Here is a 16,766-nt window from a genome sequence, read left to right as displayed (position 1 = left end):
CAGACTCCACTTTACGTTGGATCTATCTGTTGTAGTAATAATAGCAGTAATAGTGTAGTAGTACTAGTAGTAAAAGTAAAAACAAAATATTTACCATTTTTGGTGATTGTGATTGTGGTGATGGTGAAGCTCTTTCCATAAGGTCGACAATTTCTGTTAGTCAAAACAACACTCATACCACTATCTAACACATCCATCCTTTGACATAGTAATTATCCAGAGTTTTACATTCTACTTCGACGTCTTGTATGTTACCCACAGTTCACTAAAAATTATTTTATATATAATGCAAATGGCAATAGAGCAAACGACAGCGGCAGTGTCCCCATCTATAATCGTCTTGTTTCATAACAAATGTTAACTGGACTTGCCGGGCTTTGAAACTCCATTCTCAAACCTACAGAGTGAGAAAATCTTCCCTCAGCCGCCGTTAACAATACAGCACACAATGTATACCCCATGAGTAGTCTACGTTGTGTCAGGCACTGGACTGTACTCGAGATAAAAGCGTGGGGAGCACTCATTTGGTAGTGCGAGTAGCCCGCCCTACTGACTGCAAACATAAACACAACTCCTAACACGGTTCACAATGTCACCCATCAATTATATTGTACTCTACGTGTGGTCGTCAGATAGGTCTGCCTGTCGTGACGTCAGCAGGAGATCGGCAGTGTAAACAATAATTAATAAGGTGACTATTAAACTTGTGTTTATCCCATGATCCAGGGGTTCCCAATTTATGCGTGGCGTCGCGGCTGCAAGGAAAAATTGAGGAGTTAGCTGGAAGAAGAGCGTAATTCGAATTACGGCGTTTATCCGTAAAATGGCTATATGCGTTCTTTGGTGGCGTTGCTACCACCTCCACAATATTATGCCTCTACTCCCAATAGATTGCAATAGAGAGGTATTACTGAATTGCGTCCGTCTTCCATCTCACTACTGTGGTTCGAGGACCGGCGAAGGTAACTGCAAGGGTGTTCGCGTTGTCTGACGAATGTTCTGATCTATCCTATCTTTCGCCTAATGGAAGCGAATATAACATTTCTGATGTTGAAAGTATCAGTGAAAATGAATTGCATACGGAAAAGTAGAACACGGAAGCGGTTTAACAAGCTATGAAAGAATAATCTAGCAAGCGACGACGAAATTATGGCAAAGCTTATACAAGTAGGTCAGGAAAAATGGTGAAAGAAATACAGTATCACTATTTATTTTTGTCAATGGAGAATGAATATAAGGTACAATACTAATAATAAAGGCGTACGCAGTGCTATAAAATATTAAATCCAGGCTAGCAGTCAGTCATTTAGAAACGGCCATATTTTTTTTACTTGGTTATTTAACGACGCTGTATAAACTACGAGATTATTTAGCATCGATGGAATTGGTGATAGCGAGATGAGGCCGAGGATTCGCCATAGGTTACCTGACTTTTGCCTTACGGTTAGGAAAAACCTTGGAAAAAACCCAAGCGGGAATCGAACCCGCGCCCGAACGCAACTCCTGATCGGTAGGCAGGCGCCTTACCCAACTGAGCTACATCGGTGGCCACGACCATATTTCTGACAAGTTAGCAGCAAAACATTTAAGCCAGTTGCTGCCAGAAGAAATATGAGATGTCTACAGAGGAACAAGCCGTTTTCTATTGAGGATTTTGGGAAACTGGAATCAAAAACCAACAGAATGCATTTTTATGGGATATTTGGAGAGGAGGACCATTAAGCAACGTCAAACAACTGTAAAACCACAGCACCGAGAATGTTCTTGGGTATACAGTAGCCTATCCTGACTGAGAATAATTTTTATGCAGATACTTTATTCTGTCATTGTTTAAAATATCTAAGAAACGACTGATAACTGTACAAAATATAGTGAAACTAGGGATACTGTAATGACTAGGGAACGGAATTTGGAGTAGTAAAAGCTAGTATTGGCATCTACACAGTCATTTATTTACAACCCTTTATACCAAGTCCTCCCCTCCATGACATACTCGCAGGTCTCTACACGTCAACAACAGGTGAACGGGACAGTTGTCGCATAAGAACTTCAACGTGCAGGTTTGCAGTTCAGAGTAGAGAAGTGCAGGTACAATGCCGAAAGTGAAACCAACTAACAATACAGTATTGAAAGACTATATTTGTAAAACCTCCAGATCAAGTATCAAAATTCAGGAAACAATTCCCTAAATTGTCGCTTCCCCCATGTCCAGTTCCTACGAGATGGGGGTCATGGTTAGAAGCTTGCAATTATTACGCACGTCACCTCCAATCTGTGAAGAAAGTGGTCCAGTCTTTCGATACCGATGACGCGGCTGCGATTCAAATACGCCAGGAACTGCTAAATGATGAAACAATCGAGAAAGAAGTCACGGATATTAAGTCAAATTTTGGATATTTACCGGATGCCATTATTCAATTAGGAAAGTCAGGAGTAGAACTAGTTGAGCAAATAAATATTATGAGGACTATTGTAAATAAACTGAGTGCAGTAGAAGGTGAAATAGGAAAACGTGTTGGTGAAAAAATGAACAAAGTTTTGATTAAAAATGATGGATACGATAGTCTTAGTCGGATTTCAGATGTACTAACAAAGATGTGTCCCAATGACGTCATTCAACATGTGAATTTAATTGACGTATCTTGTTTCAAGTACTCTCTAATTATCTCTGCAGATGGAGAGCGGAGTTTTTCCATGTTACAAAATTTCCTTCCTTGCAACAGAGCAAAGTTGTATTTTGAAAATTTGAAAATAATATTTACAATTTATTATAACAAGGCATAGCATTAATTGAAAATGCCATTTCGTTTGGATCTACATATTCAGAGGCGAGTTCCATACAGAAGACAACTGTCTATCAACATCAATATGTCCACTGACACGCGAAGATGCAGGGGTTCATATTTAATTATGTATATTTGTAATGTTGTTTATTGGTGTCTTGTGCGTTGCGAAGAAAAGCACATGTAGTTAAAAAAGAAATGCAGATTATGTATGTAGGTCACTATATGTCATTAAACTATTCCATTTGTTTATTCTGAAATATATTTACAGACGTTGCGTGTAAGTTTGTATGAAGTGGACTGTACTCTTCCATGCGCCGTGACGCAGCTCGCTTGACAATCACTGAGCTACGAATATCTATACTACGTTTCACCATTCTTTATAATACTCCAAATCCCTTTCCCTGGTAATGACAGATATGAAAGCCAACACTCCAATAGGCCTCACAAGATTCTAGATGTTGTTTATGTTAGGTTATTAGATCACTTAAAGTGGTATAGCGTTTGTAAGCCTATATTCTAGGTACTTTCAGTTAAAATGATAACGTGAAATAAGTGGGTTCATTATTTTTATGTTGTGATAACAATTTAGTAAATAAACATATCATATAGACTATATATTGTTGAACATACATTGTAATTATCTTCATTATTGTAGTATAGACCTATATCTAGCCTTTTCTATAGAAATATTATAAATATTAAAAAGTGAACACTATTACAGTATTTTCAACCCTCTTCTGTGGAAGAAGGGCGTAATTAAAAAAAAATTGAATGCTTCGTTCTCGTACAATATTTAAACATTAACCATGGAACTCATTGTAATCACAAGAGAACGTATTACCCTACAATATATATGAATAGTGTCATATTCCAGATAGTTTTGTTGATTATCTCAAAACTATGTTTTCTGAGTTAGCCCTTCTTCCAGCCAACCCCTTAATTAAAACTTACAATCAAGAGCCCTGCATTTGGTTACTTTGAGTACAAGTTAGGAGTACATGGATTATAGGTCTACTAGCTTCGCTTGGATCGGAGAGCTCTGAAGGCTGGTCCACATTACATCGGTAACGACAACAAAAACGAGAACTATATTAGAGAAGGACGCGAACGTGAAGATTTTTTATTCAAAATAAACCTAGAATGGAAAGGAGTATGCATATCGATATATTATGTGTCAATAACGATATGTAACGAGGACATTACGTATTCTGATGTTATTTGTGTATAATTTACCAATGGCGTTCTCTCATGAGTAAAAGCCAGCCAACATAAACACAGGTAAACCAACTTCAAAATTTATGATACGGAATATATCTGAATATATTAATGTGCATCAGTCTGGTCACATGGGACGTAGCATATATTGAAAGTGATTCTACAGAATTTCTGGGTTAGTTAAAAACGATGGATTACTAGTTGCACAAGAAAGATGTTTTCTACGGTTTGTCTCTTTGGCACTTGGCCTTTTTTATGTCCAGTCTTCAACTGTGAATGCTCACATGTAAATATATTTATTTTAACAATTTTTCCGTTCTCGTTGTCGTTTCCGTTCCCGGTTTATTGTGGTCCAGACCTTCACTTCCCGCTCGGTTTCGTGTATCTACATAGGCACTGAACAATTAGTACAGTACTCACGTATAAAATATACTGTCAAGTGGATTTAAGGGGACTCATACAGTTGCGGTTCTGCAGATTGTAAACCTTTCACAAAATGTTAAATATCTCAGAGATAATTCAGTGGATCTTTCTCATTTTTGTACTCAAATAAGTGGTATTTGGGCCTCTCATTTGGTATCAACAAATTTATAATTATCAAATTAATTTATTATTTTTATTTACATAATTTAAAGGAAATAATTTGCTGCTACACAAGAGGAAAAACATAGTATCTTCCCAATCACTTGTCACATTCTAAGTTTCTATTTTATTTCTGACTTTAGAAATGCAGTGTTAGAGGATGTATAACAGTGAACTTCCTACATAAAGTTTTTGAACTACATATTTTTCATTTAGCCAGAAGGAAAAAAGTAATTTTTATTTTACATTATTTACTTAAAATCTATGAAATCATGCTTATATCTCTATGAAAGTAGTTCATCATCTACAGCTTGAATAGCTATAGACATCCTAAAAATTTGAAACAATTTTGACAATTAGTTCAAGAGATATCATGTTTGTGGCTTGAAATGTAGCAGCAAATTATTTCCTTTGAATTTTGCAAATTAATATAATGAAATATTATGATAATTATAAATTTGTTGATGCCAAATGAGAGGCCCAAGTACCACTTATTTGTGTACAAAAAAAATGAGAAAGATCCAATGAACTATCTCTGAGATATTTAACATTTTGTGAAACATTTACAATCTGCAGCACCGCTACTGTATGAGCCCCCTTAATAACAAGTTAAATATTTATTTAAAGCCATCTTATGGACAACAGAAGATTATTTTCATTACTATACTCATATCTTGGCTTTTTTTTTTTTTTGATAAAATGCTAGAAGATGAAATGATAGAACACGGATTCATGAAGATCAGTCGACCCATTACAGAGTTATGACCAATTAATCTTCAAGGTGTATATATAAATATTCTTTGGAGAAATACATTGGGTGCTAATGGGTTAAAATTAGCTTAATCTTCAACAATGATTAATGTTTGGCCTAATCACGAAAATTAAAAAGTGTGCTTTACATGCGCTGAACTTACGGTTGTGTGATATGAAAAACTTACGCAGTGTAATCTTACACGATCTTTGAGAGGCTGTTTAACCTCCTGAATCCTGAGAGTATAGTATACTATACCATACTTCATACATGATTATGATATAAGATGTATGTGCAAAGATCAGAAGTATAGTATAATATACCTGCATTTGTGCTCTAACTGCAACCTGCAGAATTTGTTCAGTATTTTTCCTCATGTCAGTGACTTTTTTTTTAAGTTTAGAATTATATTGAACTTTAAAAATAAAACAACAAATTTCTCAGGGCTCAGGAAAAGAAGTAGTGTTTAGTTTATCTGTTGATCAGGATTGTAATTACAATTGCCAACTTTTCCGTTCCGAATATTTCCAGTTTCTCATCCCTCATTTCCACTAAAAGACCAACTTGAACCAGTTTGTGACAACTGTACCGAACCACTCTGTAGATTTTGAGAGAGTCAAAGTTTCACAGCAAAAAATGAAAAACAATTTAAATTATCGATATAAGAATTTACGTCATCTACCGGAGATTATATACATAAGATGGATATTATCTGCAGTTACGTTGTTGGCTTGTGCACACATTTCGAAATGTTACATCTTTCAAGCTAGTGTAAATGGGTTACGCAATATATCATTTCACACATAATCGTTAATTAAATAAACAGTGTCATGCGAAATGGCACAACTTTCTCTTAGATTTCACGGTATAAATACGAAAACATCTACATTAAGTAAAATTGTGGCTAGTTAATTTTTCAGAGGCATTTTTATACACAATCCATTCCATTCCTAAAACAAGGCTTAAATGTCGCTATAAAAATGCATCTAATTAATTTGTAGGAAAATAGAATCATACAAATCCGTGTCAATAAATGCGGTTTATAGAATTATTAGATAGATGATATTTATGTGATTGGGTTTATTTCAATATAATACAAAGAAATATGAATGACATAGTACATGGTTTCTAAAACTAGCATTAAACTAAAATTTAATCTAATTTTCTATATTTATTGATATTGTCACGACATGATCTTCTAGGCCTATTTATTAGAATGTATTTCCTATATCAATTTTATAATGGCTGCCCTTGATTAATGTGTTGTCGTGGTTGTGATAAATTCAATCCGTAAAGTGTTGTCAGGAGGACTGTATAGGACTGATTCCTATAATAGTTCATTTTACGGATTGTTATCTGTCTCTAAAGCAACCACTTTACGGACTGAATACCAAAAATACATTTTTATGTATAGGTAGTTATTTACGTAACTAGAACAGAAAGTAATATGTCTGCGTACGAGTGAGATGTTTACGGACGACTCCGGAGTTTTGAAACATTATTTTTGGCACAACTACATGGAAATTCTTTGTTAATTAATTAACTTATTAAATACAAGGTTATTCAAAAAGAAGGAGCAGATTTCAAATATTTATTTCTTCCAAACTACAACAGATAGAAACACAATTCCAACGTTCATGGACAAACGGAAGTTTAAATTTTGAACAGTCCAGGTAGAAGTTCCAATCGCGGCCGCATTGGCGCTGTTGCTTGTCATGCGCGGCCGCATTGGCGCTGTTGATTGTTTGTAGTAAAATGGGGACACAACAGGAAAAAGAATTTTGTGTGCTGCAATTAGCAAAGTAGAGTCCATTATTGAAGTTCAACGTGCTTTTCGCCGTCAGTTTAATAAACAACCGCCTCGTCATAAGCAGATTTACCAGTGGCATCGAAAATTCGTAGAAGATGGTTGCATCTGCAAACAGAAAAGCACGGGACGTCCACGCACATCGAATGAAAATGTCGAGCGTATTCGTACAGTTTACGAAAGGAGCCCAAAAAAATCCACAACACGAGCAAGCAGAGAACTAAACATTCCTCAACCAACGGTATGGCGAGCTCTGAAACACCATCTGCACATGAAGCCGTACAAACTGCAGTTATTGCAAGCATTGCATCCTGACGACCACAACAATGACACCATTCCAGGACGTTGGATTAGAAGAGGAGGAGGAGAAGATCAACTTCACCGCCGGTGGCCTCCCAGATCTCCAAACCTCACTCCTTGTGATTTTTATCTGTGGGGTTACTCAAAAGACCGTGTTTTTATCGCCCCTATGCCTGACATTGGCCTTAACACCGCAATCAACAGCGCCAATGCGGCCGCGCATGACAAGCAACAGCACCAATGCTGCCATGATTGGAACTTTTACCCAGACTGTTAAAAATTTAAACTTTCGTCTGTCCAGGAACGTTGGAATTGTGTTTCTATCTTTTGTAGTTTGGAAGAAATAAATATTTGAAATCTGCTGCTTCTTTATGAATAGCCCTGTATATTACAGACTATTGATATTTTCATAGGCTAGGAGTCACGGCCTACTAATACTACATTGTAATACAATGTTTCGTCATAGCCGTTTACATTACTATGACAACTTTGCTGTATTCGTATGGAAAAGTGAATCGTAACAACGTTTTTGCCGTAAGCAAAGAAAAACTTTCTAATTAATAATCTGTTATAAAAACAGCAGTTTTCATGTGGGAATTTTAAATTGAGTTTCGTTGGGTAGAGTAAAATACATTTGATATATAACATCATTTTCAAGCTGAGTTTGGTTAGGTACAGTTAAGGTATGGTAAAGATTGGTTGTGTTGGTAGTAGGTGCAGTAGAACAGGTAAGTAGTGTAGATTTATTTAGTGCAATTGTTAGTTTGATGTATACGGTACTTTATTCGTATGTTGCTGTTCTTTAATAAAATAATGATCCATGAGACGACTTTAGTTTCAGGATGTGCTACATTCTCTACCTTTCAATGTCAGTACTTTCTGTGTAAGAAACGGCATTATGTGTGTAGACTTTATATAAAACCAAAATCCAGAATGGTGGTAAAGGTGCATCTAAGAAAAGTTAAGTATTACTCGACCCAGGCGAGTGGAGCCGCGGGCGTAATATGAACTATCGCGATGCGGTATTACGAACGCAGGAGCAGTAGCGCCACGGCTCCGGGCTGCAGGGCTCCACTGGGCTTAGTCGAGTAATAAGTAGTTTATGTTTTGTACAGAGAAAAGTTAAACAAATTCGATGTAACAATGGAGGGTATAAACGTGTATGTGCAGATGTATCTTCGGACGTTTCAAACAATTTGTCGGTGTGATCAGATGTTCAAAGCCAGTCGGTGTTGTGAATATTCTTTGTGACGCGAGTCTACCATATATTTTGTTACATTCTCGTTAATATTTAATCCAACGTTTTGTGCGTTTTCCATTAATTCAATAAACAGCTGTCTTATTTCTTCCTATTAATAATAAATCATCAGCATAATAATAATAATAATAATAATAATAATAATAATAATAATAATAATAATAATATCGAAATGTAATTTCATATACTAGAGTTTATACTGAAATTTAAGGATCATTACTATATAACCATATCTAAAAACGCGAGTTTGTTTGTTTTTTTTTTTTTTTTCCTAAAAATACTCTAAAAATAATTTATGATCTCCCCGGAATAAGGATGTAACTAACAAAACTATAATTCGTGTTTCAGGAGGAAGGAACATAATTTCAGGGGCATATTTCATTACGCCAATATTTAATATCACAATCATTTGACTAATCAAGGATACAATTTTTTTCGGCTATTGAATGCTTCAAAATTACTTTTCCCACCTAACTCACATATTTCTATAATTTGATGTTACATCTTTCTTCCGGGGACAGCTTCAATTCTGCAATAACATGTTACATGGCAGTATTTTTATTATGTATAACTACGTGTTATTACTCTACATACAAAATACATCGAACGCCGAAGTTCAGTCACGGGTAAAATTGTTCGGACTTGTATTGGATTCTAAACTAGCATGGGATGAAAATATTAATTTGTTAAGTATTATTACGCTATCAAGAATAATTTACTTATTAAGACATTTAAAACTTTTAATACCAAAATTCTACCTCATAAATTCTTATTACGTATTTTTCAATAGTATATTATCATATGGTACGTATATTTAGGGAAATAGCAGCAGCATATCCAAGATTCTCATTCTATAAAAAATAAGCTTTACGCATTTTAACAGGGTCTGCATATGACGCTCACTGTAGACCACTATTTATTGAAGAAAAGATTTTAACTGTCATAAATTTATGTATATTCCAATGTCCAATGAAAATTAAGAAAAACCTTAATAATTATCACCCTAAAACAGAAGTTCATTACTATAATACAAGGTACAATTGAGTAGCTTAATATCAAAGGCGGACATCTGACCTTCAGATGAAATTTAGATAATGTGAATTCTTATACATTTTCATTCTTTTTTTTCAGATATGGTAAAACTATATACAAACTCTAACACTACGTTTATAAAAATAAATTGTGTTAAAAGACTACAAAGAACACTGTGAAACAAAAACGTGCCTCTAGATCAAAACTATGGAGACGACAGATGTCCGTCTTTGATATTAAACTACTCAATTATTGTCTATCAGAATCTAGAGTTAGATTAAATAAGTCCAAAAAATGGTTAAATTCTATTCTATAACAATGTTTAATAAATTACCACAAAAGGCACACGATACAAGTTATATGCAATTTAAATCTGTTTTGTATAACTGGTTTATCACCCATCCATTCTATAGTACTAGTGAATTTCTTGACTCCACTGTAAATGTTTTCTAAATTTATAAGCTGTATTGCTCTGTATATTACTATTATTATTAGTACTGGTCATTATTATTATTATTATTATTATTATTATTATTATTATTATTATTATTATTATTATTATTATTATTTCATTTGTATTATTGTATTCATCTGTTTTTATATTTTATGTCAAATATTACTTTTTAGCTCTTGTAATTTAGTATATTTTATGTCTATTGCAACAAACTGTTGCTCATGACATTAATAATTGATTGATGGATATTTAATGTATTTTATATTAAAATTATGGAATTTACTATGTAATTAGTGCAGAGGCCAGTTGTTAAAAATTAGAATGACATTACTGACTAAACGTATTAAAAGCACGAGAAATTATTGGAAGGAACATTAGATAGAATAGAAGCAGATCTGATGGTGAGAAGGGCCAAAGAAGACATATTTAGATGGAGGAAGGCCTCCTAAAAGATGTGCGGAGAGTGGATGCAGAGGAAGAACCTTGATAGGGAAAATTAGAAGTAGAAATTCCTACACAATAATAATAATAATAATAATAATAATAATAATAATAATAATAATAATAATAATAATAATAATAATAATAATAATAATTGTGTGACTTTGGGCAGTGGCTATTTATTTGTTGCGTATCATAGCCTACTTATGAAAAGCTATGTGTAGTTCAATAATACTCTTTTCAATTAATTGTTATTTCGCAATGTCTGTTAATTCTGACTATAGTTTTGGGGATAACGTTTCATATTCAGAAGTTGTTGCTTCACACAAGTAGCCATTGTGTCCGACCTCAGACCAGCAGTTTTTGTTTCCGCTAATCTTTTAAAGCAGGTTGGCTGAGATGAATCATCCGAAGGTCGTTCAAGGCGACAGCCTACGCTCGCTTCCTATTGTTAACTGTAATACGTAGATGTCACATCAACAGACACGATTCCTATCAACTGATGACGAGTGAGGTACACAGAGTTGCGATGTATCTAGCAAAAGCATTGACGTTTGATGTGATTAGATAAATCTTTTGTTTGCTCGGCTAGAGATATTAAGTAATGTCAAAAAACAGTTTAATCTGAGGCCGTGATTTCCAAACCTATTGCGGACGAATGGAGTAATTAACGATTAATTTCTCGAAATTTAAAATGTAGACTACGTATTAGCATTTTCTTACTTTAAAGCCCTTGTATACTAATAACTAGAAGGCGGATCTGTGTGCGTTGTCCCTCAAGGTGAGTGTGCATGGACTGTGTTGCTACTGCTAACATGTTTCGTTTTCTAACCGCACACTCAAAAAGTTCTGTCAGCATAATATGTCACTTCTTGCTATATCTCCCTATCAGTTTTCGATGTAGTTCATATATTTCTTTCTGTAAAAGAAGTTCTCGAGTGAAAGTACGTATAATCTCGCAAATAGCTTACTAATTAATTTCTCGGACACGAAAATGTTCGGAGAGATACTGCCTATAAGTCTAGGCCTACAATTTATTTCATTTGTCTCTTATTCTTGTAAATAAAATCAGTATAAAAATCCTTCAATGACTGTCTTATTTAACCTAAAGAAATAATACAAATAAATTACATTAGGTCATTTATACATTCAAAACGTGACGAGCGCTTTCGCCAATTAATGACATCATCAGGTCTAGAAACATATAGTGATACTGTGAGCATAAAGACAAGAATAGTGTGGCAAAACAATAAGATTTGATAAAATGTATAGTATAAATGTGCAGATGATGAATTAAAAACAGTATTACATAAAATAACTGTACAATCACTAAATATTGGATTAATAATCACTTAAAAGCGTGCAACAGTGTGGTTCAATATTGGTTGTAGTGATTAATCATCATACAGAGTCCAAATATTAAAAATACCATAAGCATACATTAAATGGAAGACTACTGTAGAACATGTGTGCAGCATGGGGCCTACATGAAATAACGTAGTTAAATCGGGTGAAGTTTTGCAGCAGTCATCACGACCCAAAATTTGAGTAACGTATTAAAAATCACGGGATCAATTTTTATTTTGCCATTAATTGGCGAAAGCGCTAGTCACGTTTTGATTGTACAGGGACACCATTTTATTTTTACTAACATTTCTAATATTAACCTGGCTATATCTTTGGATTAAAGGTCTAGAACCGGAAACACCGCATGCTCCCCCTTCCAAGACTGGTGTTCGATGATACTGGCGTAAAATACAAATCACTTTACTAGGTATAGGAGGGAAAAAAGTAGTTCATCCATTTATGTAAACTAGGAAATATCGAAATTTTGAATTTGATAATTTTCATTAGGTTTTAGTTTAATCAAAATACAGTACTATATTAACACTTAGTGTTTTTACTCACGAATTGAGCTATCCATTCGGACGTATTAATTATGGAGTGTATATTGTACTGTTACAGCACATTAGCGTACAATATAGAGAATGAAGTTAAATTGAAAAATAATCATAATATCGATATTTAAACACATTTTTTAAAATGTGTGGCCGTTCATTTCGATACAGGCTTCAGTTCTTTTGTGCATATTATCGCACTATAGACTATTTATTGCATCTAATTCCAATTGCCAGTTTCGTCCTTCATACTAGTAACTCATGTTGAAATAATTCTATACCTACTCTATAAAAGAGTACCTTACGTACTGTAAATTTAATCTCCACTTCTGCCCGATTCGAAAAGATAAAATTACTCAGAAATGCTATCTACTGTTCGTTCAAGTGGTTTTGTCGCAGGGTCGTAGAAAGGGGGGGATCACGTGACAGTTAATTACTTAACAAGGCCCTTTTATTTAAGTTATTTTAAACAGTTGTATAATATTACGTAGACGTCCAATTCCTAACAGAAATTAATGTTTTCAGAAAAGAGCTAAAACAGCCCAGCTACTAGACTTTACAGAGGGGCGAACAGAAGCAGATGGGGGAAACCGGGATGCGACGTAGGCCAACGGACGACAGTATCTGTGCGAAAATATGATTCAATATTGAAAGCTCTTTCGTCACTGGAAAACGCGTACATATTTCTGGAACGTACTATACTCACTAAGTCAGTACTGCATACGCGGCCTTGGTTCTGTGTGGAGAACGGTTAAAAGTTTACTAGTAGAGGGGGTGGGAGTGAAGTACATTAAAAAACTCAGATACAATAAAAATTGAAGTAAAAACAAAATGATGTCCCTGTATAAGACCTAATGTAATTTATTTTTATCATTTTTTTAGGTTAAATAAGACAGTTATTTGAAGGATTTTTATACTGATTTTATTTATATGCTAACTTGTCGGACCAATATGTATTTTAATTCTTATTCTTGTGTTAAGAGGTGATTTTTAATAAATCGCTACTTTGTCATACTGCAAACGTTTATTTTCCGTGAAAAATCTAGATTTTTTGCTGCACCACAATACTTTTGTTTTACAGTATTATTTCGTAAGATAAGCAAAAAGGAAGGGTGAGTAGCAGAAGATTCTTTTAGTTTATTTAACAACGCTGTATCAACTACTAGGTTAAAGAAGATTATTCTCGTAAATTATTATTTTTGCATTGATTTCCTTTAAATTTGTTAATTTTGACCAACAAATTAAGAAATATTACTAAAAAGAAGTAGCAGAGAAATTAAATCTAGAACAAACATTACTTCAACATATGATCTGAAAACAAAAGGTTGAAAAAAGTTACGTTTTATTTAACGACGCTCGCAACTGCAGAGGTTATATCAGCGTCGCCGGGTGTGCCGGAATTTTGTCCCGCAGGAGTTATTTTTACATGCCAGTAAATCTACTACATGAGTCTGTCGCATTTAAGCACACTTAAATGCCATCGACCTGGCCGGTATCGAACCCGCAACCTTGGGGATAGAAGGCCAGCGCTGTACCAACTCATCAACCAGGTCGACCAAAAGGTTGAATCCAATACAATAATTTCATTTCATTAAAAATGAACCACGTTCAACATTGGAAGAACATGGAAATTACATTTCAAACAACAAACACTTAAAAAGGAAATAGTTATTAATGTGTCTTATGCGTAAAGTGAAAGTTTATTGTACGGTTCAAAAAGTCCACGCCGTAGACACGTTGCATTAATAATTTTATTTATTTACTATCATAATTTTTCGGAACAGTTTTCATCATCAAAAGTACCTTTATCACACACTGCATGGCCTGCTCTAATATATTATTATATCATTTCTCGTCATAAAGACAGGAGACTATTACCACAGTCTACTATATACAGTCACGAAGCTTGAGTTTTGAGGGTGCTACAAACAATGGACTGTGACGGTACTATTTTGCATTGCCTGTAATGAGGCGGTATTAGCGATCCTAGTGGTGATAAACTATCTAATGTTTGCATATTTACTATGTATTGAGCTTCGCGACTGTATATACTAGACTGTACTATTACTATCAATGTTAAAAATCGATCCATGACCTACTATAACGTACTAGAGATTCTGTTCTCTCTGTACATCGTAGGACATTTTATCACAGTCTACTATATAAAGTCACGAAGCTTGAGGTGTTTTTTTGCAAATCTCGTGATAAAGCGCTCCAAGCGGTTAGCAACTAGAAACAATAGACTGTCCATGGTCGACTTTGGACTGTGTCGTATTTATATCGAGTGCTAGCTCGTTGCGTATTTCACATTGATGCTTGTGAAATGTTCGTTATTGGTTGTAATGAAAATGTTAATGGCTAAAATATAATAATTGGAATAATAATATGGGACAAGGACGAGACGTTTGTAGTGCTATAAATTGTAGCAACAGTAAGAGAAAGAGGCCAGTGTTATCCTTTTTCCGATTTCCGAAAGATTCAGAAAGGTTCCTGGGTTTCCACAAGAATGCTGTGCAGAAACAAAACTCTTAATTTTGAAGTTCTTTGTGACTGTTAGAATACATTATATCCTTAAATTTCACAATGAAATGTTTCAGTCTAACCGAAAGGACATTAGATACCGGTTAAAGTTCTGTCACTTAAGCTGCTAAATTTCCAGAGAAATAAAGGTTAGGTCTACTTTTTTTTCAGAGGATATATTTTTAATTGTAGCTATTAATTTTATTATTATTTTTATGTGTTATTTTACTAAAGACGTAGAAAAATTAAGTTTGTTTTAATGAAATTTATTGATCACGTTTTATTTTCAATTCTGGTTGGATTATAATTGCTTAGGCCTAATTTTTTTTTCAAAGGATATGTTTTTAATTATAGCTGTTAATTTTGTTGTTATTTTTATTTGTTGCTTTACTAGAGACGCAGAAAAAGTCTGTTACAATAAAATTTATTGATCACGTTTTATTTCCAATTCTGGTGTGATTAGGCTATTATTGCTTAACTTCATCTCACTTTGTTAACTACGTAAGCCTACACTACAAGTACTGGTACACGTAAGTTACTCCATTAATTCATATTTCCATTATTATTGTTGTAAAGGGAAATGCAAATTAATATTTATTGGTTTCATAGTTAATTATCGCTATAATCTTGAATGAGTGAAGCTATTATAGTAAATTTCAGTTCGTTTTGCACAAACAAAAATTATATTAACTTATTTCTTGCAGGTATCTTCGAGTTTATGGTGGAATTTAATATACTTCATTAAAATAATAAATTAACTTTATGCATTTAACATTTCAATAATGGAAGGAAGGTGTTAATTTTTCCAAAAGAACACGACAACGAAAGTGTAACATATTTTGTCGTCTGCTAGGAGAGAGATCTGCGATGATGAGGCGATAGTAGCGATCCTAGTGGTGGGCAACTATCCATGTTTGCATTTTTACTATATATTGAGCTTCGCGACTGTATATAGTAGACTGTGATTTTATTATGAGGATAGGTTATTTTTTCCCTATAAAATGTATCGCTTTATGGTAATGAAATAAATTATGAAGGTATGAATGATGAGTAGATTTAAGTTCAATAACATTAACATATAAAAGACCAAAATAAATTATCAAAGTACAAATAATTCATGGATTCAATTAAAATGTACAGACGTTCATTAAATTAATGAGACACAATAAAAATATCAACAACTGACAGATTCAATTTTTTAAATTTAAACATACATATGATATACACATAGATCTCCATGTAGAATAAATTACTACGAAGAAACTAAAAAACAGATAAATCAAAGGCCAACACACATTAGCGCAGAATAAAAAGAATGATGACTGTACGAAAAACGCAATATATAATTTCAACAATCCAAGAACGTAAATGCTAAATAAAAGACGATCAAGATGCGAAAAGCTAATACGTTAAATTCCAACACATATTACGAACGAAAAACTTAACACCAACAGCTCATGAACAACAAAAAAAGTAATTTTAACAATTTAAGCAAAAATAAAGAAAAACACAAAGCGTTCGCTTTGAATCTGGGCGGAGACAGCAGGTCAAATCGTAGTCGGATGATGTCATGCCACCTCAAGGCCACGTAATACGCGTATATGCTATGTGCACTGAGATAATTCTCTAAAGTCTTGGTTTTTAACAACCGCGCAGTGACGCCTGTGTGAACGTGGAGCGGCACAAGATGAAACCAAAAGTTTGACGTGTGCGTGCCGCGCA

At 34.1% G+C, this 16,766-nt stretch overlaps 1 protein-coding gene across 7 annotated transcripts in view; it reads right to left on the bottom strand.

The window, feature by feature from the left end:
* Window positions 1–16,766, bottom strand: part of ed (echinoid) — a 927,271-nt gene that overhangs the window by 116,054 nt on the left and 794,451 nt on the right. The window contains exon 1 of one of the 7 annotated variants that reach the window (XM_069848007.1): window positions 95–497. The exons of the other annotated variants lie outside the window; for them this stretch is intronic. Within the exon in view, the coding sequence (XP_069704108.1) occupies window positions 95–197 (103 nt within the window). The 5' untranslated portion in view covers window positions 198–497. Of the gene's footprint in view, window positions 1–94; window positions 498–16,766 lie in introns of those variants that run through there. 7 annotated transcript variants of the gene reach the window in all.

Source organism: Periplaneta americana, chromosome 15 (genome assembly GCF_040183065.1).
Source record: "Periplaneta americana isolate PAMFEO1 chromosome 15, P.americana_PAMFEO1_priV1, whole genome shotgun sequence".
Classification (NCBI taxonomy): Eukaryota; Metazoa; Arthropoda; class Insecta; order Blattodea; family Blattidae; genus Periplaneta; species Periplaneta americana.
This window is presented reverse-complemented; position numbering and strand designations above follow the sequence as displayed.